Source organism: Bufo gargarizans, chromosome 7 (assembly GCF_014858855.1).
Source record: "Bufo gargarizans isolate SCDJY-AF-19 chromosome 7, ASM1485885v1, whole genome shotgun sequence".
Lineage (NCBI taxonomy): Eukaryota > Metazoa > Chordata > Amphibia > Anura > Bufonidae > Bufo > Bufo gargarizans.
The window spans coordinates 54,240,620-54,264,842 of NC_058086.1; the positions used below are offsets into that span (position 1 = coordinate 54,240,620).

Consider the following 24,223-nt stretch of genomic DNA (forward strand, 5'->3'; position numbering starts at 1 on the left):
GATCTTAGGCTCAGAACAAACTCCATGAACGCAAGCTGAACCGGTCACTTGAAGCTGAGAAAAAGTCTTACGGAGATCAGCTACCTCCAATGAAAGACCATGAAGGCGTTCAGCCAAAAGTGAAACCGGATCCATGCTTGAGACGGTTTTGGCGGCTTATAATGTCACGGACGGTGTACAGGAAACAAGACAAAGCAACATGCATATATGACTGAGTGGATCCAAAGCTAAGGAACCAAAAGGGAGACCCCTGCACAAGACCTGAGACTTTCCCTGGCTGCTCAGCCTATGCAAAGATCCGAAAGGTGGAAGGTTGCATATCCACGTACCTCGACTATATAACCCCTGAACACCCTACAATAGTGAGGGGACACGACCACCGGCTCCCTACACCAGACACGGAGGGAGTCAGGGTCACCTGGGATCCAGCAAACAGAAAATAACAGATAAAAGTTCAGCACTTAACTTTGTAGCAGACTGGAAAACAAGATCAGCATGCACACACACTCCAGGAAGAAGTATAAGCAGCCCGGTAATGCATTATGGGGCGGAATTTAAAGGGATGCAATCAGTCCAACTCCATGACAGCTGAGAGAGGCTAACGAGATGAGGAACTGAACAGCACAACATAGAGAACTCAAGGAGGAGGTTCTGAAAGGCCTCTGTCAGAGCTTCTCAGCTGTCTGGTTGTGACAGTACATGAGGGACTCAGATATTAGGAACTGTCCCTAATATTTCAGAGACAGTCCAGGCAAATTCAGGCTCTCTCGGGTTGAACATGGGCACGGCTTATGTAAGTCCCAAGCATAAGTGGGTGTTCCTGAGTGGCAATGGGAAGTGCTCCCAGGGTGGGGTTTGCATACCCTAAATTTACCAACTACAAGACCGTTCATTTATAACGTGGTCGTTCATTTGACAGGCCAGCGTGTAATACTACATACTACATCTCCCCTGCAGCGCCCACGGGGCTGGCTTCAAGTATAAAAGGGGTTCTGAGATTTTCATATTGATGGCCTATCCTCAGGACAGGTCGACAATATCTGATTGGTGAAGGTCCAACTCCCGGCACCTCTACTATAAAAAATAAATCATTTGCATTAATGGGGTTGTCAGAGATTATACGAATGGCCTTTCCCCAGGATAGGTCATCAATATCTGACTGGAGGGGACTTGACTCCTGGCACCTACCCTACCGATCAGCTGTTTAAAGAGACCATGGTGCTCTACTGAATGTTGTGGCCTCTCCCTAGGACAGTGATGTCACGTTTATCGGTCACATGGCCTATGTGCAGCTCAGTCCCATTCAAGTGAATCGACCTGGGCTGCAATACCAAGCACAGCCACTATACAATGTACTGTACCGTGCATGGTATGCATTAAAGAGGCTGCAGTGCTCACTGGAGCACCTCGGCCTCTTCAAATCACTGATCGGTAAGAGGTTCCAGGAGACAGCGCCCCGCCAATCAGATATTGATGACCTATCCTGAGGATAGGCCATTAATATAAAAATCTCGGACAACATCTTTATTGAATTTTGTGTGTGTGTGTATATATATATATGTACAAACAATTTTCATTAAAAATAATCTTAGCATTAATCATTTTGAAGCTTTGAGAGGAGATAGTGGGCAGTCCATGAGCTGGGACTGCCACCAACTGCAAGAATGGAGGAGGCTGCATTGCTCTTCCAAGTACATCAACCACTTTTTGCATTGAAACAAATGGTACTTTTTCTGTATTTTAATAAGTGTAGGAATCGTCCATTAACATCTGATGGTAGTTATTCATCCTCCCACTGACTAACTAAGTTGAAGGGAATGTAACATCAGAAAATGACCCATTGCTTAACCCCTTAGTGACCAAGCCTGTTTGGGCCTTAATGACCAAGCCAGATTTTGGAAATCTGACACGTGTCACTTTAGCAGAGAATAACTTCGTAAAGGTTTTGCGATCAAAGTAATTCGGACATTGTTTTCTCGTCACATATTGTACGTTACTTAGGTGGTAAAATATTACCGATAACATATGCGCATATTTAAAACAAAACAAAAAAATTTGCATATTTTCCTATTTTCAACTGCAATATTTCACATACATACATAATTACTATTCAATATTTTAATCAGAAATATATTTCCACATCTTTACTTTATTTTGGCTGCACTTACAAAAAACTTTAACTTTTTTTTATTTTTTATTTAGGAGACTTACCATTTTAACATTAATTTAAACATTTTTGAAGTACATATTTTTTTCTGCAACAAGCCAAGTTTGCAGGGGCTTAGGGTACTTTCACACTAGCGTTTTTCTTTTCCGGCGCCGAGTTCCGTCCTAGGGACTCAAATCCGGAAAAGAACTGATCAGTTTTATCCTAATGCATTCTGAATGGAGAGCAATCCGTTCAGGATGCATCAGGATGTCTTCATTTCAGTCTTTTTGACTGATCAGGCTTTTCAGAAAACCGTAGCATGTTTACCTCCGGACAAAAATCCTGAACACTTTGCCTGAACGCCGGATCAGGCCTTTTTCCCATTGACTTGCATTAACGCCGGATCCGGCGCTGTGTGTTCAGTCAAACCGGATCTGGCTTTTGCATGTTAAACCCGAAAAATGTGAAAAAAAAGTTAAAAGTCGATCAAAAGGCGGATCCGTTTTTTCCAATGCATTTTTACATTGTGATCAAAATCCTGATCAGGATTCAAATGTAATCCGTTTTCACACGTTTTTCCGGATCCGGCGGGCAGTTCCGGTGTCGGAATTGAACGCCGGATTTAAACAACGCTAGTGTGAAAGTAGCCTTATAAGTGTCAAAATAATAGAACCCCCCCCCCCCCAAAAGTGACCCCATTTTGAAAACTAGACCCCTCAACGTATTCATCTACAGGTGTAATTAGTTTTTTGACCCCCTAGTTTTTTCAAGAAATTAATGCTAAAAAAGTGTCAATTTAAAGACCGATTTTTTTTCTACAGAGCACATGAAAATGAAGAAGTACACCCCAAAATGTATCACCCCATTTCTACTGTCATCAAAAAATACCCCCATTGTGGCCCTAATCTTATGTCTTGACACACGGCAGGGCCCAAACATAAATGAGCACCTGGGGCCTTTCAGATAATAAACTGAAAATGGTTCAGGCCCCATTGCATGCATGTAATGGCGTTGAGCTGCAAAATGATAGAAAACCCTTATAAATGATCCCATTTTAAAAACTAGATTCCATAAAGCACGCATCTAGTGGTGTAGTAAGCATGCTCAGTGCAAAATTATTATAGGATGAAATAATGAGTATATATGGTTTTTCTTCAAATTGTAATAATGGCATGGTGGCATTCAAGGACAGTGACTGGTCGTACAACGTCTCTTTAGCCCTACCAATCCCTATATGAGAGACGAACGTGCTAAGTGACGCGGTGCACCATAACAGGCCCCTGCCCAGCAAGGTAGAAACTGCTATGCACACAATCAACCAGTCGCCTACAGAATATATAAAAATATTAAAAGGACAGTGTCCAGAACCGTCTGTAGGAACAGTAATGGATCACTAATTCCCAAAATGAGGTCAGGATTTCTAGACATCCCTTAGTATATAAGCCCTTAGTGTACTGGTAAGGAACTCAATCATTAGAGATCCTCCAAATAAAAAATATCATGCCAATATCATGATACAGCAATGTGAATGGAATTAACAGCTTTGTGTGGCAGGACATAGTCATAAAAATGTAATTAGGAAAATTAAGAAAACAAATAAATAAATAAATAAAAAAAAGGTAAAATTTGTTCCAATATCTGAAAAAATAATTTTCTCCACAACCCATGCCAAAAAGATCCCTCCCTCCCTGGAAAGCCCACAAACTAAACAGAAAATGAGAATAAATTGACTTCCTGAAAAGACCCCCCACCCACCCTTTTTGGTATTAAATAAAATGAATAATCAGCAACTGTATGGTACGTCTCGAAACAGGGGTAATTGCAGAGGCCTGGTTGTGATGGGCAACTGGGGCAGTAAAATCGGGTGTCCCTCCTCCTTCCGTGTTTGCTACACACCCGGCATCATTTCTGAGTATATGTCTTGCTGGTAGTGGCAGGGACGGGGTGAGGGAAGTGGCGTTCTGAAAGCCTTCGAACGTCCTCAGATTCAAAGGCTTGCCCAGGTGCAGGGGGACTCAAACAGGAGACTCTCAACCACCTTCTCCTGGAACTCTAGGAAGTTGAGGGTTCCTTGGGCCTTTTTAAATAAAACAAAACTATTATAGGTAGCAATCTTAATGAGGTAGATTGCTACCTTTTTATACCAGGCCCTGTTTTTTCTCTTCACCAGGTAGGGTTGAAGCAACTGGTCCAAGAGGTCTACACCTCCCATAAATGTATTGTAGTCTGTCACAGAGACCCGTTTGTGTTTCTCCGCAGTAGTCCCTCTCTCCTTAACTGCTACTGTGGTGTCTCCGTGCACGGTGGTGAGCGTGTAGACATCCTTCCTGTCCTTGTGCGAAGGATGCTCCTTTCTCCAAACGCTTGGACACCAGCGGTTGTGGGTATCCCACTCTATTTTTACGGACTGTCCCACAAGCCCCTGTGTTTGCAGCATGGAAGGATTTATAAAGGGGTATACTAGTGTAAAAGTTATCTGTGTACATGTGGTACCCTTTGTGTAGATATGGCGGCAATAGATCCCACACAATTTTTCCCGATGTCCCAATATTTTCGGGGCAGCCTGGGGGGTTAAGTTGGGAGTCTCTTCACTCATAAACAGACAGACCGCAGGTGTAGCCGGTTGTGCTCTTGCACAACTTATATAAATTTACCCCATACCTGGCACGCTTGGAGGGAATAAACTGACGGAAGGAAAGGCGGCCTTTAAAATTAAAGGGTTTCTACCACTTAGGTGTCACATATTTGGCTGTCAGACACTAGCGATCCGCTAGTGTCTGCTCTGGCCAACCATCCTAATATAATTGCTTTTGGGGCGGTGGTTTGGCTAAAAAAACTACTTTTATTAATATGCTAATGAGCCTCTAGGTGCTATGGGGGCGTCATTAGCACCTAGAGGCTCCGTCTACCTTCAGAAACGGCCGCCGCCGAGCGCGTCCCTCCAGCCCGCCCATCTCCTCCTGAATGCGATCCTCGTATGTATTCTGCGCATGCGCAGTGAATGTCTGATCGCTTCCTTGCTCAGACATCTCCACTGCGCCTGCGCGATGACGCCATAGTGCTCCGAGGACAGGCGCAGTGGAGATGTCTGAGCGGGGAAGCTGTCAGACATTTCCTGCGCATGCGCAGAATACATACGAGGATCGCATTCAGGAGGAGATGGGCGGGCTGGAGGGACGCGCTGGGGGCGGCAGTTTCTAAAGGTAGACGGAGCCTCTAGGTGCTAATGACGCCCCCATAGCACCTAGAGGCTCATTAGCATATTAATAAAAGTAGTTTTTTTAGCCAAACCACCGCCCCAAAAGCAATTGTATTAGAATGGTTGGCCAGAGCAGACACTAGCGGATCGCTAGTGTCTGACAGCCAAATATGTGACGCCTAAGTGGTAGAAACCCTTTAAAAAGGGATAAATTCATCAACGGACGGCTTTTTATCAGGGGTATATAATTTTAAGACTAAATCCCTAAGGAGGGAAATAAGGGATCTCAGTTTATTTAGGCGCTCATAGGTTGGGTCAGTTCGGGGGCTTTTTTATTTTTTTTTACAATGCCCATGTGCAGGGTAAGCCCCAAACATTTTTGAATTTGAGTTACGTTTGTGGGGGTCCACTGTCTTATATAGATAGACGTGGGCTTTAGTACAGCAAACTGTGTGGTGTACAGATTAGTTTGCTGCACAATTAACTCCAGGACTTTATCGCCCACAAATAAATGAAAAAAAAATCATAAAGGGGTAAAACTGGTGACGTCCACATTAATTTGGGGAGTGGATAAAAATTGGGGTACTTGGGAGAAAAATGAAGTAGCAGGAACCCAGGTAGTAGAAGGGACGGGACCGCTGGGTGGTGAATGAGATGAGGTGGTGACTTCTACCACCATAAGGCTATGGGGTCTGGAGATGGAAGCGGAGCTAATGTCCCCGCTATCTGAAAATATTTCCGCCTCTGAAGCGATGTCAGATTCAGAGTGGTCAGAGCAGAGAAATTCACATGCCTGCTCTGCACTGAATAATCTGAGCCATTTTATTTATTTTTTTACTACAAAGCTCAGAAAGAAATGAAAATAACTGACCGTCTCCAATAGACTCGTGACGGACACGCAGTAGGCCAGTAACAGACGGACACAGGATCCCTAATGACAGAAATTGACCGTCACTGACGGACACCCACTGACCGCCAGTTACGGACGGACAGTTTATACATTTATTTTTTTTCACAGTAAATCGCACAGCAAGGACAGAAGTCTGATCTGGGAGAGAGAAGCACGGCCCATGTCCTGGATGTGTTTAGTAAATATAATGGATGTGATCTCAGTGATAGATTTATCATGGAGACCACATGATCAGGGACCATTATTATTGGTCCCCATTTCTTACTGTGCTGAAGCCAGATCCTCAGCAAAGTAACCAGTCTGCGTCATTTTTTGGGGTTTTTGTTTTTATTATTATATGGGGGTGGGGGGGGGGCCTGGAACTTTATTAACATATCTGGGGGCCATATTGCCCCAATGGGGGACCCGATCAGGGCATAATTAAGATCCCTCTATCTCTCTCTCGCTCCTCTCCAGAGGAGAGAGACCTTTGCAGGGCGGCAGCGGCCGGCTTATAGTGTGTGCATGCGCCGGGCCACCGGCATCTTTCTTGAGGGCAGGGGGGGTAGCGGTGAGGATCGGGACCCAGCTTTCCCTTATGGGGAAGCTAGGGGACCTGATCACTGCACCGGAGGCTTTCTCCCTCCTCTCTTACATTTTTGGTGATCAGAGACCGCTTGTCACGGTCCTCCGATTACAGCCCCGAGCCCTCAGCTACCTCTGGTAGCTGCGGGCACGGAGATACAGAGTATGATTTTAGCGCTAACTAGGGCTGAAGTGCCGCGGTAAAAAGGCGGCGCTCCAGCCCAAGGACCCCTTAAAGTGACCGCTGTAAAAACACGTATGGGTGGTCACTAAAGGGTTAAATTATATTTTGGTGATGTACTTTCTAAATTCCATGTCACTATTGTGACAATGGAATAATCCTTAAATCCTCTAGCTGTGACATTGACTACCGAGCCTCATAATGAGATCAAGCCTTCTGTTCTTAAGAGTTCAACTCTCAGCAGTCATCTCATTACCATGACAGGCAGGATTACAACGATAGGTGGAATCTCCATCAGGGTAATTCCACACCTTGGAGGCAGACACCGCAACACAGGATCGTCCAATGGCAAAAGGAGACGGTCATAGCTCACCTTCTCCCCCTCCCTGCGCAATGACATCTGCAAAGTTCACAGAGTATGACCACAACACTCTCTTGTCTACGTCGACGAGTTATCTCTAGACCAGGATGAATCCACACCTTATGAAGCAAGAGGCAGACAGTGACCTCAGGAAAGGTGCCCACAACACTCACTCATAGAAGTCCATGAGTTATAGGCAGACTACAGTTTCTTATGTCCGTGTGGTAGCTATAAAGCATGTCTCTGAACTGCTGTTTAAAGGGCAGATTAGTAGCTCAGGCAAGATGGCAGCAAGATAGAGCAGAAAAATACACATTTAGAAAAAAAAAAGTTAGGGAAATAAAAAACTGTATATTATTTCATTATCTGTGGCTGGTACACAATGAACAATACCTAAATAGTTTGCTCGTTTTAGTATCTATTTCCTGCCATAAGGCTATTAAATTTAACAACCTTGGAATGTATGTACTCATTTTCCGGAGGTGGGTAGTAATTTTATGAAGCTTTAATGAGGCCCAACTGAAGGAAGAGGCCTACAGCATACTCACTGTAACTGCAGGTGGCTTCAGACTCATCACTTCCATCAGGGCATTCCTCTTCACCATCACATTTCCAGCGGGCTGAAATGCAGTGGCCGTTGTCACAGGTGAAGTCGGTCTCCATGCAGGTTGCTTTAGCTGTAAGAAGAATGAGGAACAGTCAGAGCGGAGAAGAGATGAGTTATGCTTCATTAAGGACAATCTAAAACCAAAATTCCACCTAAGAAACTCCTCTAGACACAAAATTATAAAACAGCGGTCCTACAGCGAGCTAGGTGTTAGAGGGTGCTGGCAACTGAGAAAATTCTAGTTTGACAGATCACCAATAGGAAAATAATAGATTTTCCTGTTACGACAACTTACAACGCCCAGCAGGTCTGCATGCAACTGTGCAACGTTTCCGAACATGCCGAGTCTGCAGTTGCATTGAGATTGTGCAGGAGCAGGTTCAGTGACAACCAGTCTCCCCACACAGATGGTAGATTACCATTGCTGACTTCTCAATCGCTGAATAAAAGGTGCTCAATGATTGGCAGGTGACTGCCAAAGCTGCTGGGTCTTAGCAGACCCAGATCAGCTCTGTAGTAAGGCTAGGGTTACAATCCTGGCCACACTGGTCACGGCCAGGATTGGAGCAACGTTGATCACATAGAAATGCATGGGATCGCTGTGGCAGTCAATAGAAATCAAACACGGCTGGATTTCTTGCAATAGCCGCAGTGATCCCATTCATTTCTATGGGATCGTTGCTACTCAGCGATCCTAGCCAGGACAAGTGTCGAACGACCAGTGTAGCCCAAGTCTCTAGAGGAAGTATTCCCCTTGTAACTGGGGCCAATTAGTCACGCTGCACACTGCTGGTGCACCCATAGTCTTTCTAGTCAATTTGAGTTGAATCTCCACAAGAGTGCGGAGACCCAGTGAAGTCACCCGTGGACTGTGTTCCCTGTTACCAAGTAGCAGCTTGAACACATTCAGCCCCCAGCTTAGTTGTTAATGTGGCTAAATAACTATTTATTAGCAAGTCTAAAGAATAAGCCCTTATAATGGAAACCAGTTTCCAGTAATGTATATAGGACACCTGAATACATTTACTAAACAGTTTTACAAAGTCGGTTACTTCCAGGTTCACTGCAGAGTGACTTCAAACCCCTGTGCCCCAATACAAAATCTTTAACGTGGGCCCTGCCATTTATAATACCAGACTCTTTATGTAGCATTTGGCCCCCTCCAGCACCAGAGCCCTTTCTATAGGTAAGTCCTTGATTTTTTTGGTATAACCCAACAATCCATATACCGTAATCATGCCTGATGGGCTTCCTATGAAGTCGTCTACAGTATGAACTATACCGTGATAAGATACATAACGTAACCTTCATGGAATGTTTCACGTACTCCACTTCTTAGAACCCTTCATCACTGGGGCACATATAGGCCAATAATTGGCACTACAAAATGGCCAGTCATTATTGGGTGCAGCAACTTTACCTTGATATTTAAAGGGTTTCTGTCACCAGAATTAACCCTATTAAACTAGCTGACATTAGCGATGTGCTAATGTCAGCTAAACCTAACTAGCCTATTCCTACTTTTATCTATGCCCCCGTTACTGCCGAAATATAACTTTTGTAATATGCTAATTAGCCTCTAGGTGCAGGAGGTGGCGTTGCCCCTGCTCCTAGAGGCTCCGTTCTCCCACCTCTGGCCACGCCCTGCTACACTAGATTGATAGGGCCAGGCCAGCGTTGGTCTCCTACTGCCGGTCTTGTCTGCTGTGTAAATCTGGCGCCTTCGCAGTCCCGTTCAGTATTCGGTGCATGCGCAGTGAGTGAATAGCGCTTGCCGGCTGCCTCACTGCGCCTGCGCCGAATACTCAGCGGCGCGAGATTTCACCAGCGCATAAGGCTGGCAGTTGGAGGTGAAGGCTGCCTGGCCCGGTCAATCTAGAGTAGCAGGGCATGGCCAGAGGTGGGAGAATGGAGCTTCTAGGAGCAGGAGCAAGAGCAACACCCCCCCCCCCCCCCCCCTAGAGGCTAATTAGCATATGATAAAAGTTATATTTCTGTAAAGTTTAGTGGAGGAGGGATAATGCTACGGGGTGTTCTTCAGGGGTCGGCCTTAGGCCCCTTACCCCTTAGTTCCAGTGGAGGGAAATCTTAATACTTCAGCAGACCAAGACATGTTGGACAACTGTATGCTTCCAAGTTCAACTTTATGAGAACAGTTTGGAAAAGGTCCTTTTGTGTGCCACCACGACTGTGCCCCAGTGCACAAAGCAAGGTCCACGAAGGCATGGTTGGAGGAGTTTAGTATGGAAGAACTTGACTGGGCCGCAAGGAGCTTGCAAAGCAGGCTCTATCTTCCAACATCAGTGTCTAACCTTACAAATGCTCTTCTGGGTGAATGGGCAAACATTTCTAGACACTCTCCAAAATCTTTCGAGAAGAGTAGTAGCTGCAAAAGAAGGAGGACCAACTCTATATTAATGCCTATGAATTTAGAATGGGGTGTCATAAAAGCTCCTGTAGGTGCAATGTGTAGGTCTCCCAGTACTTCTGTTCATATATAGTCTAATCTTGTAGGTGCGCTCTGTGAAGTAGATGATCACTACAGAAATAGGATAAGTAGTAACAGAATTCTACCTACTGTCCCTCACCAGGATCCTGATCCAAACAGTCCTTAAAAATGTCTCACAAACCAAGCAAGAGATCTTACCGCTTGACAAGTTTGCTCGGAACGACTACAGTATTATCCAAGCGCCTTGACAACACTTATTACAAGAAGCAGAATCAGCTTCTCAGATCTGCCCTAAGAGGACACAAGGGACCTACTGGCGTTGTGAGAAAGGGAAGGTAGGATTTGGTTTTTCACACATTTCTGCCCAGAAATACAGACTAAGTTACCAGCCGTATGGACACAACACATATATTGATGTAGTAGGGTTCAGTTTTTCTAATGGGGTAGAGCCGAGTTTGTCCAGAGACCAAATTTAAAAGCGACATCACAAGATTTTATGCTACGGATTTATATAGGACTCCTGGTAATTATGTGAACTCAAAGCAAACTAGAAGAGCGGATGCTAAATCTGGGCAATGCAAACATTTCACAGCAAGACACTGCAAAGGTTTCTGCACACATACAGAATATTCTTAACCCCTTAAGGATGTAGCCTATTTTTTTATTATATTTTTTTTTATGTCCACAACAGGGCTTGTTTTTGTGGGGGATGAGTTGCATATTTTTGAATGACACTATTAAAATACAATACATCTAAATGTATTATATAACTTTTATTAAAGGAGTTTTCTGGAGGTGCAATATTAATGGCCTGTTCTCAGGATAAGTCATCAATGTCGGATCGGTGGGGGGCCAACTTGTGGCACCATCACCTGTTTTAAGAGGCTGTGGTGCTCAGGTGAGCGCTGTGGCCTCTTCACTACTTACCAAGCACAGTGCCATTCTTTGTATAGTGGTTGCTCTTGGTACTGCAGCCCAGTCTCATTCACTTGAATGGGACTGACCTGTGCGTAGGTCATGTGATCAATGAACGTGACATCACTGGTCTAGGAAGAAGCCACAGCTCTCACTGGAGCACCGCCTGTCTTCAAACAGCTGATCAACAGGGGTGTCAGGAGTTGGCCCCCAACCCATCAGATATTGATGCCTTAGGCTACACTAACGTTACTGATAATACAACCATCTGCATCCATTATGAACGGATCCGGTTGTATTATCTTTAACGTAGCCAAAACTGATCAGTTTTTAACTCAATTGAAAGTCAATGGAGGACGGATCTGTTTTCTATTGTGGCAGAGAAAACGGATCTGTCCCCATTGACTTGCATTGGGGGTAATGCCAGATCCGTTTTTCCCAGGACGGAAAGCAAAATACAGAATGTTGTGGTTTTCTCTCTGGTCTGGGAACGAAACAAAAATGGAACGGAATGCATTTTGGAGCATTCCGTTCAGTTTTGTCCCAATTGACAATGAATGGGGACAAAACAGAAGCGTTTTTTCCCAGGTATAGAGCCCCTATGACGGAACTCAATCCCGGAAAACTTTAACGCCATCAATGTTGAATTCCCAGAAAACCTTTTTTATTTTTGTGGGGGGGGGGGCAGAAAGCACATAATAACACAGCAATTCCTCCACGTTTTTTGGGGTTTTGTTTTTGTGGAGCTTACCGTGTGGTATAAATTACATGATAACTTTATTCCAAAATTTTGAAAATCATTTTCTTTCTGTGCATTAAAAGTCCCATAATATTTGTTATTTTTCCAGCAACAGATCTGTGTGAGGGATTGCTTTTTGCAGGACAAGTTGTAATTTTTTTCATTAGTGCCATACTGAAACAGGAGGTGGCTTTAACAAAATGTTGGCGTTTCTTCAATTTTTTTTTACGCTGTCTGAGAGAGCAGAGCATCTAGGAGTAACGGCAATGCCTTCATTGCTTCTAGAGTCTAATTTGCATATATAAAAACATTATTTTCTCAGCAATGTGGACACACATGAACATGGGACCAAAACTGATGCCTTCCGCTGCTAAGTGCACATGCAACAGGTCAGACAGACAGAGAGATGCCCTTTAATAAAAATTAAAAAGGAAAAAAAGTGATTTTCCATTCCATTTTTTTTATTCTACCTAAGTCCCAGTAGACGTCAACCTGCGATCCTCTGATCATAATATACTGCAATGCCTCTGTATTGCACTGCATGTCATTCACAGTAATTGACTATACGCCTATTAGCAGGGTTGGACTGGAGTTCCTTAGGCCCACCAGAGAAAAAAAATTTCGGGGCCCAACTCCGATATCATCAATACAGTCGCTAGTGGCAATTTACTGTCTCCAAGTGTTGTCTTCTCCTGGACCTTTGGGGGCCCACCGGAGGATCCTCTGGTGGGCCAGTCCGACACTGCCTATTAGACCCTGCTATAATACCACACTGTTCTTCCTCATGCAATGCCCAGACAAAATATGAAAAGTGTTAATAATGTCACTTGTCCAAGGTCGTAGGGAACAAAAGTGTCCAGAATTTCTTCTGATGTCATTGCTATTCAGGGAGCGCATTTAATCACTGAGCGGCTCCAGCAGCAGGTAAGATGTATGAATCTAAATTCCTTGTGTAATATCCTCGTAAAACCCTGTACTGCAGCGCCCAGCATACAGGACAAGCATTAATATCGCTCCCTCTCTGACATATTTTCCATAAGCATAGCATGTCAGAAAATATGAGAACGTACAAAGTGTGACAGCATGCACGCATCATTTACATAATGGCTTAAGGCAAATCTCTTACGGCTAAAGAAGAAAAAAATAAAGTTATTCCAAACTTGCGACCCAGAAAATACTTGTCAGGAATAGAGACGCCTAATTAAAGAAGATGTCTACTTTGGATGACCCCATTTTTCTACAAGGCTCCCTCAAAATGAGGGCGTCTCGACTGCTGGAACAATCATCGATCATCTCTAATGTGATGTGAATGTCGAAAGCAAGCGTTCAACTTCCCTACGGCATTACAAGAGTCCCAATTAAATCAATGAGCCACCTACAGTCGTGGCCAAAAGTTTTGAGAATTACATAAATATTGGAAATTGGAAAAGTTGCTGCTTAAGTTTTTATCATAGCAATTTGCATATACTCCAGAATGTTATGAAGAGTGATCAGATGAATTGCATAGTCCTTCTTTGCCATGAAAATTAACTTCATCCCAAAAAAACCTTTCCACTGCATTTCATTGCTGTCATTAAAGGACCTGCTGAGATCATTTCAGTAATTGTCTTGTTAACTGAGGTGAGAATGTTAACGAGCACAAGGCTGGAGATCATTAGGTCCGGCTGATTGGGTTAAAATGGCAGACTTCACCTGTTAAAAGGAGGGTGATGCTTGAAATCATTGTTCTTCCATTGTTAACCATGGTGACCTGCAAAGAAACACGTGCAGCCATCATTGCGTTGCATAAAAATGGCTTCGCAGGCAAGGATATTGTGGCTACTAAGATTGCACCTCAATCAACAATTTATAGGATCATCAAGAACTTCAAGGAAAGAGGTTCAATTCTTGTTAAGAAGGCTTCAGGGCGTCCAAGAAAGTCCAGAAAGCGCCAGGATCGTCTCCTAAAGAGGATTCAGCTGCGGGATCGGAGTGCCACCAGTGCAGAGCTTGCTCAGGAATGGCAGCAGGCAGGTGTGAGCGCATCTGCACGCACAGTGAGGCGAAGACTTTTGGAAGATGGCCTGGTGTCAAGAAGGGCAGCAAAGAAGCCACTTCTCTCCAAAAAAAAACATTAGGAACAGATTTATCTTCTGCAGAAAATATGGTGAATGGACTGCTGAGGACTGGGGCAAGGTCATATTCTCCGATGAAGCCTCTTTCCGATTGTTTGGGGCATCAGGAAAAAGGCTTGTCCGGAGAAGAAAAGGTGAGCGCTACCATCAGTCCTGTGTCATGCCAACAGTAAAGCATCCTGAGACCATTCATGTGTGGGGTTGCTTCTCACCCAAGGGAGTGGGCTCACTCACAATTTTGCCCAAAAAGACAGCCATGAATAAAGAATGGTACCAAAACACCCTCCAACAGCAACTTCTTCCAACAATCCAACAACAGTTTGGTGAAGAACAATACATTTTCCAGCACGATGGAGCACCGGTACATAAGGCAAAAGTGATAACTAAGTGGCTCGGGGACCAAAACGTTGACGTTTGGGTACATGGTCTGGAAACTCCCCAGATCCTAATCCCATTGAGAACTTGTGGTCAATCCTCAAGAGGCGGGTGGACAAACAAAAACCCACTAATTCTGACAAACTCCAAGAAGTGATTATGAAAGAATGGGTTGCTATCAGTCAGGAATTGGCCCAGAAGTTGATTGAGAGCATGCCCAGTCGAATTGCAGAGGTCCTGAAAAAGAAGAGCAAACACTGCAAATACTGACTCTATGCATAAGGCCTATTGCACACGGCCGGTTTTTTTTCCCGTTTACTGGCCGTTTTTTGCGTTCCGTATACGGTCCGTATACGGAACCATTCATTTCAATGGTTCCGCAAAAAAAACGGAATGTACTCCGTATGCATTCCGTTTCCGTATTTCCGTTTTTCCGTTCCGTTTTAACATAGAACATGTCCTATTATTGCCCGCAAATCACAGTCCGTGGCTCCATTCAAGTCAATGGATCCGCAAAAAAAACGGAACACATACGGAAATGCATCCGTATGTCTTCCGTTTCCGTTCCGTTTTTTCCAGAACCATCTATTGAAAATGTTATGCCCAGCCCAATTTTATCTATGTAATTACTGTATACTGTATATGCCATACGGAAAAACGGAACGGAAAAACGGAACAGAAACGGAAACACAACGGAATAAAAAAACGGAACAACGGATCCATGAAAAACTGACCGCAAAACACTGAAAAAGCCATACGGTCGTGTGCAATAGGCCTAAATGTCATGTAATTGTCGATAAAAGCCTTTGAAACGTATGAAGTGCGTGTAATTATATTTCACTACATCACAGAAACAACTGAAACAAAGATCTAAAAGCAGTTTAGCAGCAAACTTTGTGAAAACCAATATTTGTGTCATTCTCAAAACTTTTGGCCACGACTGTATACCATGTGTAGGTGCTCTGGGTCACCCCCCCAAAAAAAAAAACAAAAAAAAAAAAAAACTCCTTTCATTTATTAAAGGGGTCGTCCAAGTTATTAAAAATAAAATTTAAAAAAGTAGGCCAAGGCAGCATTGGTACAAAATAATAAATTAGTATGGACTTATTGTGGACATGTCATCACTGCATCCAAGAAGGTGAAGTCATGGCTGCAGTGTGAGGGGGATCAGAGCGGCGGTGGAGGAAGGGGCAGATGATAAAATGGGTAAGTTTAAGTTATTTTATGACAAATGGTGCCTTGGTTGGTTGTGTCAGTCCCCCGTTAATCAGATGTATCCTGAGGATACACGCGATCACTTGTAAAAGGGTGACAACCCCTTTAAGAAGGGATTCACACATAGGTTTTCAGCGGCGTCTCTTGCACATGTTTTTGGTAAAAAAATTTGCTGAGATAATCTCAGCTTCAAAAGCTATCTGAAAGCCTATGGGAAACAATTTAAATGCAGGATGTAAAAGTGTTCTTTTGCTTTGCAGGTTTATCAATTTGTTGGCATTTTATGCGTCTTTTTTAGCACGGTGCAGCAATGGCCTTTTTAAGGCATTATTATTATTATTATTAGAAATCTTAATGATATCAATTATAATTATTATCAATAACCTATCATTTTCTCAACAACACACATTGAAGGACATTTCTCAAGAATGGCGTTTCCATACCCCAGTCTTGATCCCTTTGTGCCGGAGTGAGGCAGACGCCTCTTAATAAATTAGTCGCATCTCTGGCACTCCGTGCGCCAGGGGCCGACGTATACTTCGCCTATACTTACGCTAGTTTATGTAAGTTACTGTAAATCTGGAGGGTAATGCACAGGCGCGCCCACTAAGCCCCATCCCTTTTATTGACACTGTTTTTAAAGTGGCAAAGAGCCCAAAAAGTCCTAAATTATTGCACACATATGGCATGCACCATAATTTGCAACTTTTTTTACGCCACTACTGCCCCTCTGTCTGATAAACCTGCCCCTTTTGTGCACACCACCCCCTGCGGGTGAAAGATTTAGCACTTTTTTTTGCAAGTTTTTAAAAAGTCACAGTTGATAGATCGAGAATGCACCTAATTAGCATAACTAACCACTCCCGCTATTCCAAACTGTCAAGAGAACAAAAAAGTTGGGATTTTTGTTCCTCGGCAATGGCGTGCAACAAAAAACTTGACACTTACAGTTACTATATGATCATACCCATGTATACATTACGTGAAGGACCGGTTTGTTCTGAGGTAACAGGAACACCGTTTCCTATATATTATTTGATATTGTGTCCTTTAAGCAACTCCCTAACTTGACCTTTCTGGAGGTTTGTTTTATTGTCACCCTTCAACCCCAGTTTAAACCCCTCCACAACCACAGTTTTAGCAATTTTCTGACATATCATGACAAATTAAAATTGCATTATTGGAAGCCCGTGAGCTGGTGCCTCCACCAGTTTCTTGAAGGAAGCCCAAGTGAGAACATCTTTGGCTTCATTCCTCCAGATCGCTTGGTGACATCACTGCCATAAAATTCAAAGAGAGTACGATGAATCTACACTGGTATCTGTCAAGGGCTAACACAAAACTGAGAATGCTTCATAGTGGAGGAACCATACAAAAAGGTGAAACTCCCCTTGTTAAGACTGAAGACGTGATGACCTTTGGAAGCATCAGAGGAAAGACTGGTGCTCGGTCTAGAGCAGTGTTTCTCAACTCCAGTCCTCAGAGACCAACTGCTGGTCATGATTTGAGAATATCCCACAGCATTAATACCTGTGGTAAGTCCTGATGACTTAACTACCAGTATATCACTTGCTCAATGCTAAGGAAATCCTAAAAAAAAAAAAAAAAAAAATGACCAGCAGGTGGTCCTTGAGAACTGGAGTTGAGAAAGCTGGTCTGGAGAATGGAAATCAATGGCTTATTACCTGCCATGAGACACAAGTCCTCTCTGTTAAAGTTTTTTTTTTCTTATCGATTACAATTATAGAAAAATCCATAACTTGAAACCTGCAAAACGTTCATAAATCATGACATTCCACCAGGATCGTTTCAGAATCGGAACCTCCACTGTAGACCACAGATTCTCGAGTAGATGTAAAAAGAGCCCGTCATTAGGACATCGATCTGTAGCTATTGTTGTAAGTGAATAGAAAGCGCACACAATACGCTCCGGTCTCTTGACCCAGCACGTTCAGATCAGTAGGATTAAATTTTAATAACGTGCAAAGCCTTCGGTGTAGCAGGGATTAGAGGACTATGCACGCCTGAAATGAAGCCAGGACAGGACCATCACCTATGCCAAGCTCTAGCTAGATCCTCTAGGAACATCAAAAAGACCAGGCAGTGGATGTTTTTTCTTTTTTGTGGTCATCCTGAGGATGGACAAGCAATGCCTGCAAAAACTTCCCTTCTTTTACACGAGTTTCCAGGTCCCCAGCACGTTGCCAAGACAACGGCCGCCATTAGAATACAAATCACCTCTGCTGCAGCAAGCATCGAAGCTGCATGCAAATGTGAGGGGGGTGACTGAGTAAACAGGGAGTCATCGGGGTCACGGTAGGCAAACAGAGGACAAAGCGGTAGGTTATTAATGTCCTACGCTGTCCCTTTTGCTCCATGGGAACAGCAATCGCTCCACTGTTACACATGGGGCCGAGCATATTATCATGTGTCCCTTTGGTGTGAACGGCGTCCACAATGCCTGGGTCACATAGTAACCCCAGCACTAGTCATTTAACCAAAAATCAGAGCAGGAGGATTGCAGAGCAAGACGGAAACATAAGTAGCCCAAAATGCAAAAGCGCTCAATGCCAATATTGTCCAACCCGCTAAACCTCTATAGAGCTGGGCACAATATCTCAGTGCATAGGCCTCTTGTACATAATAAAAGGCAATGGCAGCCATTGTGCTCGGTAGCTGCATGTTGCCACATTGCGTAGGTGTGTGACAAAGTGAACAAATTACGTTCAGGTCTCCTTTTCTACAATGTTTATGTGCCGTATGCCAGATACCTAATGGATTTCGACTATCTCAAGGGGTTCTGAACCTGCGAAGCTGCAGATAGACATGACCACGGCTCGTTCTGCCTACGTCGACGCCGGCCCGCGGAGCTGAACGGAAAAGGCTTGTTTTTCTCTGCTGGGAAAATGAGGCCCCTTAATCCCCTGACCTGGACTGTACACACAAACACATACTCGGTGGGGATACAGCCCTGTCATTTGTATCCACAGGAAGGGTCTCTTCCCCCACCGTTCCTCAATCAGGCTAATGTACGGCACACGGAAATTCTTACCCAATAGATGGAACATCAGACAACAGCGGATATTCTTTAGATTTCATACAAAAGGAACCCATTGAGGGACAAAGAAAGGGAATGTGAAAAGCAATGTTAAATGCTTGTAGGAAAATGGCAGCACAACAGACCGTCCACGTAAAGCTCTTTCTGCATCGTATAGGCTTTTTTTTTTCATTTTAATTTCAGAAAGTTTCTGGTTTACAGAATGGTTATTGTAAGATAAAGTGAGGAGGACTCTTTGGAATAACTTGCATATTATATTAGATAATTGGAAAAACGTACCGTATTTTTCAGACTATAAGACACACTTTTAAACCCAACACCCCCCACCCCGTGCGTCTTATACTGTGAATGCTTATGACTGCTTCCATTACGGGAGCAGTCATCAGCATGCAGGAGGCGCTGTGCTGGCTTTACTCATAGCTCCCTGGTCTTCTTCCGGGCGCCTCACTGCATGTGTCCTGACTGCGTACAGCATCTGGACGTTTTGCACGTAGGCATGCACTCCGAACTCACTCTGTGCAGCATGGGCCTGCAGAAGACCAGGGAGAGGGGTAGTTCATTTTTTTATTTTTATTTTAATCAAGTGGAGCTTGGGGGTCTGATCAGAGGAGGAAAGGGGGTCTGGTCTGAGGAGGAATGGGAGGCTGATATAAGGTCTAAGAAGGAATGGGGGTCTGATCTTTGGTTTGATGAAGCTTGGGGTCTGATCTGAGGAGAAATGGGGGTCTGATGGAGGTCTGAGATGGAATGGGGGGCTTATCTGAGGTCTGATGGAGCTTGGGGGGGGGGGAGGGTCAGATGAAAAATATTTTTTTCTCATTTTCTCCTTGGTGCGTCTTATAGTCTGAAAAATATGGCGATTGGAAAACTGATGTAGTGACAACATTAGAATTCAACTATTATGGCTCAGGACACTCATAGGAGGTGCATGGGGCTTTACTGGACCTCTGTACGCCTCCAAGTTTGTATGAAGGCTTTGCATCCTCCATCACAAGTCTCACAATATATGGCACCTGAAAGAGTATTGTAGAGTGGCACAGCGAGTCCCTGATGACATGCAGACCAGGCAAACTTTTGCCGTGCCATAAGTCAATGCCCGTTGATTTCAAAATCTTGACCAGAGATGGTGAACAATTTCTCCCTGGAACCACAAAAGGTCTCTTTCACACCTAAGAGAATCACAGATCGCTCATGTATCTATTGGTGTGTATTCACACATGAGAGGTATTCCACAGACCATGGGTACCTCTTTGCATATTCGTTTCCCATGGAGCATTGCCAATAAGTCTCTATACCCTGGAGTACTACTCTTGGTCACTATTGCTGCGAGTCAGATGTCTACCTGAGCCACTCAATAGAATAAATGCTAAGTTTGTCTATGAGAAACTTGTAAAATATGTAATTGTCTTGATAATTTCTATAAAGTAAGGAATTTTTGATGAATCCCTTACTCTTTCTACACCACACGCTCACCAGGACTCCCTACTCTCCGTGGGTTCGGATATGCCTATGGGATATCCTTTCTATATTTTTTTATCTGCAGGACGCAGAGATTAGTAATTTTACGCTCCAGCTGTTGTGTAAATGCACTACTGTAGGTACTACTGACTTTGCCCAAGGATATTTGTATGCACCATCGAAACTATATATTTTTTTTCAATTTAATGTTTTTCCTTTTTTTTTTTTAGAGGGATAAAAAAAAAAAAACACACAAAAGAGCGTAAAAAATGTCCCACCACCCTGCATGACATTATCAGGCCTCACCTATAGGCAGTATATTTCAGCAGCCCTTTATGGAATTGTACAGGTGCTGCTTCACAGTCATGCAGACTTGTGTGTACAAGATTCACCGAAGACACTAACAAAGCGACCAACGACCGGAGGGTAAACACTATCCAGGATGCACTGGTCATGAGAGGAAACACCCAAATCCTATTTAGGTGCAGCAAGTTTCCCCACGGATCACATCAAGATGACGAAGCCTGGGAGTGTAGACGGACATTGGTGATCTCCAATCAGCAGAATCAACCCTAGACAATGAGCCACGCTGTCTGGTAGGGTTGATCCAGCTGATCAAAATGATTTTAGCGTTAAACAGGCTTATTTCTTTATGCAAGTGAGGGCTTCAGTACACTGAGGGGCATGGCCGGCACTGGAAAATTGAGGTGCACCGAGGGGCAAGCCCTGCCCCTCAGTGCACGGAAGCCCTCATTTGCATAAGGAATAAGTAATTTTCTCTAGGAAATGCTGCAACCGAGGGAAGGAGTGACTGATAAAGAAGAGCAGAGGAGCAAGGGGGCACAAAGTAGCTGGGGCCCGCCCTCAGTGCACTTTAGACCTCATTAGCATATTAAGAAAAAGCCCTGCATCTCCGGAATGCTGCAACAGATTGGGATAACATAGGTATCAATGGACTCAGCTCACGCACTGGGTTCATACTGGTGACAGGTTCCCCAACGATTCAGGCTCTTGCATGCAGAAAGGAGAGGGCTCGGTAATAATGCACTGGGTTCATACTGGGTTCACGCACTGGGTTCATACTGGTGACAGGTTCCCTGACGATTCAGGTCTTGCATGCAGAAAGGAGAGGGCTCTGTAATAATGCACTGGGTTCACGCACTGGGTTCATACTGGTGACAGGTTTCCCAACGATTCAGGCTCTTGCATGCAGAAAGGAGAGGGCTCTGTAATAATGCACTGGGTTCATACTGGGTTCACGCACTGGGTTCATACTGGTGACAGGTTCCCTGACGATTCAGGTCTTGCATGCAGAAAGGAGAGGGCTCTGTAATAATACACTGGGTTCACGCACTGGGTTCATACTGGTGACTGGTTCCCCGACGATTCAGGTCTTGCATGCAGAAAGGAGAGGGCTCGGTAATAATGCACTGGGTTCACGCACTGGGTTCATACTGGTGACCGGTTCCCCGACGATTCAGGTCTTGCATGCAGAAAGGAGAGGGCTCGGTAATAATGCACTGGGTTCATGCACTGGGTTCATACTGGTGACAGGTTCCCTGACGATTCAGGTCTTGCATGCAGAAAGGAGAGGGCTCTGTAATAATGCACTGGGTTCATACTGGTGACAGGTTTCCCAACGATTCAGGCTCTTGCATGCAGAAAGGAGAGGGCTCTGTAATAATGCACTGGGTTCATACTGGGTTCACACTGGTGACAGGTTCCCTGACGATTCAGGTCTTGCATGCAGAAAGGAGAGGGCACTGTAATAATGCACTGGGTTCATACTGGTGACAGGTTCCCTGACGATTCAGGTCTTGCATGCAGAAAGGAGAGGGCTCTGTAATAATGCACTGGGTTCACGCACTGGGTTCATACTGGTGACAGGTTTCCCAACGATTCAGGCTCTTGCATGCAGAAAGGAGAGGGCTCTGTAATAATGCACTGGGTTCATACTGGGTTCACGCACTGGGTTCATACTGGTGACCGGTTCCCCGACGATTCAGGTCTTGCATGCAGAAAGGAGAGGGCTCGGTAATAATGCACTGGGTTCATACTGGTGACAGGTTCCCTGACGATTCAGGTCTTGCATGCAGAAAGGAGAGGGCTCGGTAATAATGCACTGGGTTCATACTGGTGACCGGTTCCCCGACGATTCAGGTCTTGCATGCAGAAAGGAGAGGGCTCTGTAATAATGCACTGGGTTCATACTGGTGACAGGTTTCCCAACGATTCAGGCTCTTGCATGCAGAAAGGAGAGGGCTCTGTAATAATGCACTGGGTTCATACTGGGTTCACGCACTGGGTTCATACTGGTGACAGGTTCCCTGACGATTCAGGTCTTGCATGCAGAAAGGAGAGGGCTCTGTAATAATACACTGGGTTCACGCACTGGGTTCATACTGGTGACTGGTTCCCCGACGATTCAGGTCTTGCATGCAGAAAGGAGAGGGATCTGTAATAATGCACTGGGTTCATACTGGGTTCACGCACTGGGTTCATACTGGTGACAGGTTCCCTGACGATTCAGGTCTTGCATGCAGAAAGGAGAGGGATCTGTAATAATGCACTGGGTTCATACTGGGTTCACGCACTGGGTTCATACTGGTGACAGGTTCCCTGACGATTCAGGTCTTGCATGCAGAAAGGAGAGGGCTCTGTAATAATGCACTGGGTTCATACTGGGTTCACGCACTGGGTTCATACTGGTGACAGGTTCCCTGACGATTCAGGTCTTGCATGCAGAAAGGAGAGGGCTCTGTAATAATGCACTGGGTTCACGCACTGGGTTCATACTGGTGACCGGTTCCCCGACGATTCAGGTCTTGCATGCAGAAAGGAGAGGGCTCGGTAATAATGCACTGGGTTCATACTGGTGACAGGTTTCCCAACGATTCAGGCTCTTGCATGCAGAAAGGAGAGGGCTCTGTAATAATGCACTGGGTTCATACTGGGTTCACGCACTGGGTTCATACTGGTGACAGGTTCCCTGACGATTCAGGTCTTGCATGCAGAAAGGAGAGGGCTCTGTAATAATGCACTGGGTTCACGCACTGGGTTCATACTGGTGACAGGTTCCCTGACTATTCAGGTCTTGCATGCAGAAAGGAGAGGGCTCTGTAATAATGCACTGGGTTCATACTGGTGACAGGTTCCCTGACTATTCAGGTTTTGCATGCAGAAAGGAGAGGGCTCTGTAATAATGTGTCTGGAGGAATACAGCGCCACCTCTGTGTGAAACTGGAGGTACAACAGGGCGATCATAGCTGCAGAACTCAAAGGTCGTACGGAGGTATGACGCAGCCATGTGCATGAGGCCTTGGGTAATGTAATTATATCAAAGACTGCTGGAGCCACTTATCCACTTACATGTAGGTACAGCAGGTATTAAAGCGCAGCCATGCATTGTGACACAGCGAGGAGAGCGTCATCCACATGAAATACCCCCGCAGTGTCATAGAAAACAGTAACAGAATACATCAAGGAAATTGAGTGACAGCGCGCTGCAATAACTCAGCCTCCCAATAATTACCGCACAGCATGGGGAGCAGGAAGACGCTTAGCCTCGGGATCCTTCTGCTTTAATGACGGTTCCGTACGAACTGTTTGAAGTGCCGCTCAATCCATATTATTCCTAATCTAGCGCAGAGAATCTTCACACGGACACAGACTTCCCAATTGCTTCCAATCCATCCACACGCGAGGGGAAATTTTGTTTCAAGTAGTCGACTGTAAGATACAGGGGTCCGCAGCATCCAAGCAGAACTGGCGGAATTGGTCGTCAGTTCACACGATGATACACAGACCATTCAAACGGTTATACTTGGAACAGGGCTGCCAACCGTCCAGAAATTCCTGGACAGTCTGCAAATATAAGGGACTTTTTTGTAGTGTAGGTGAAAAAAACTAGATCAGTAGACTTTCATCCC

General features: G+C 44.7%; 1 protein-coding gene across 1 annotated transcript in view; it reads right to left on the reverse strand.

Moving 5' to 3' along the window:
* The window catches only part of LRP8 (LDL receptor related protein 8), a 219,409-nt gene that overhangs the window by 105,250 nt on the left and 89,936 nt on the right, over positions 1-24,223 (reverse strand). The window contains exon 2 of the mRNA XM_044300565.1: positions 7,913-8,041. Within this exon, the coding sequence (XP_044156500.1) occupies positions 7,913-8,041 (129 nt within the window). The remainder of the gene's footprint in view (positions 1-7,912; positions 8,042-24,223) is intronic.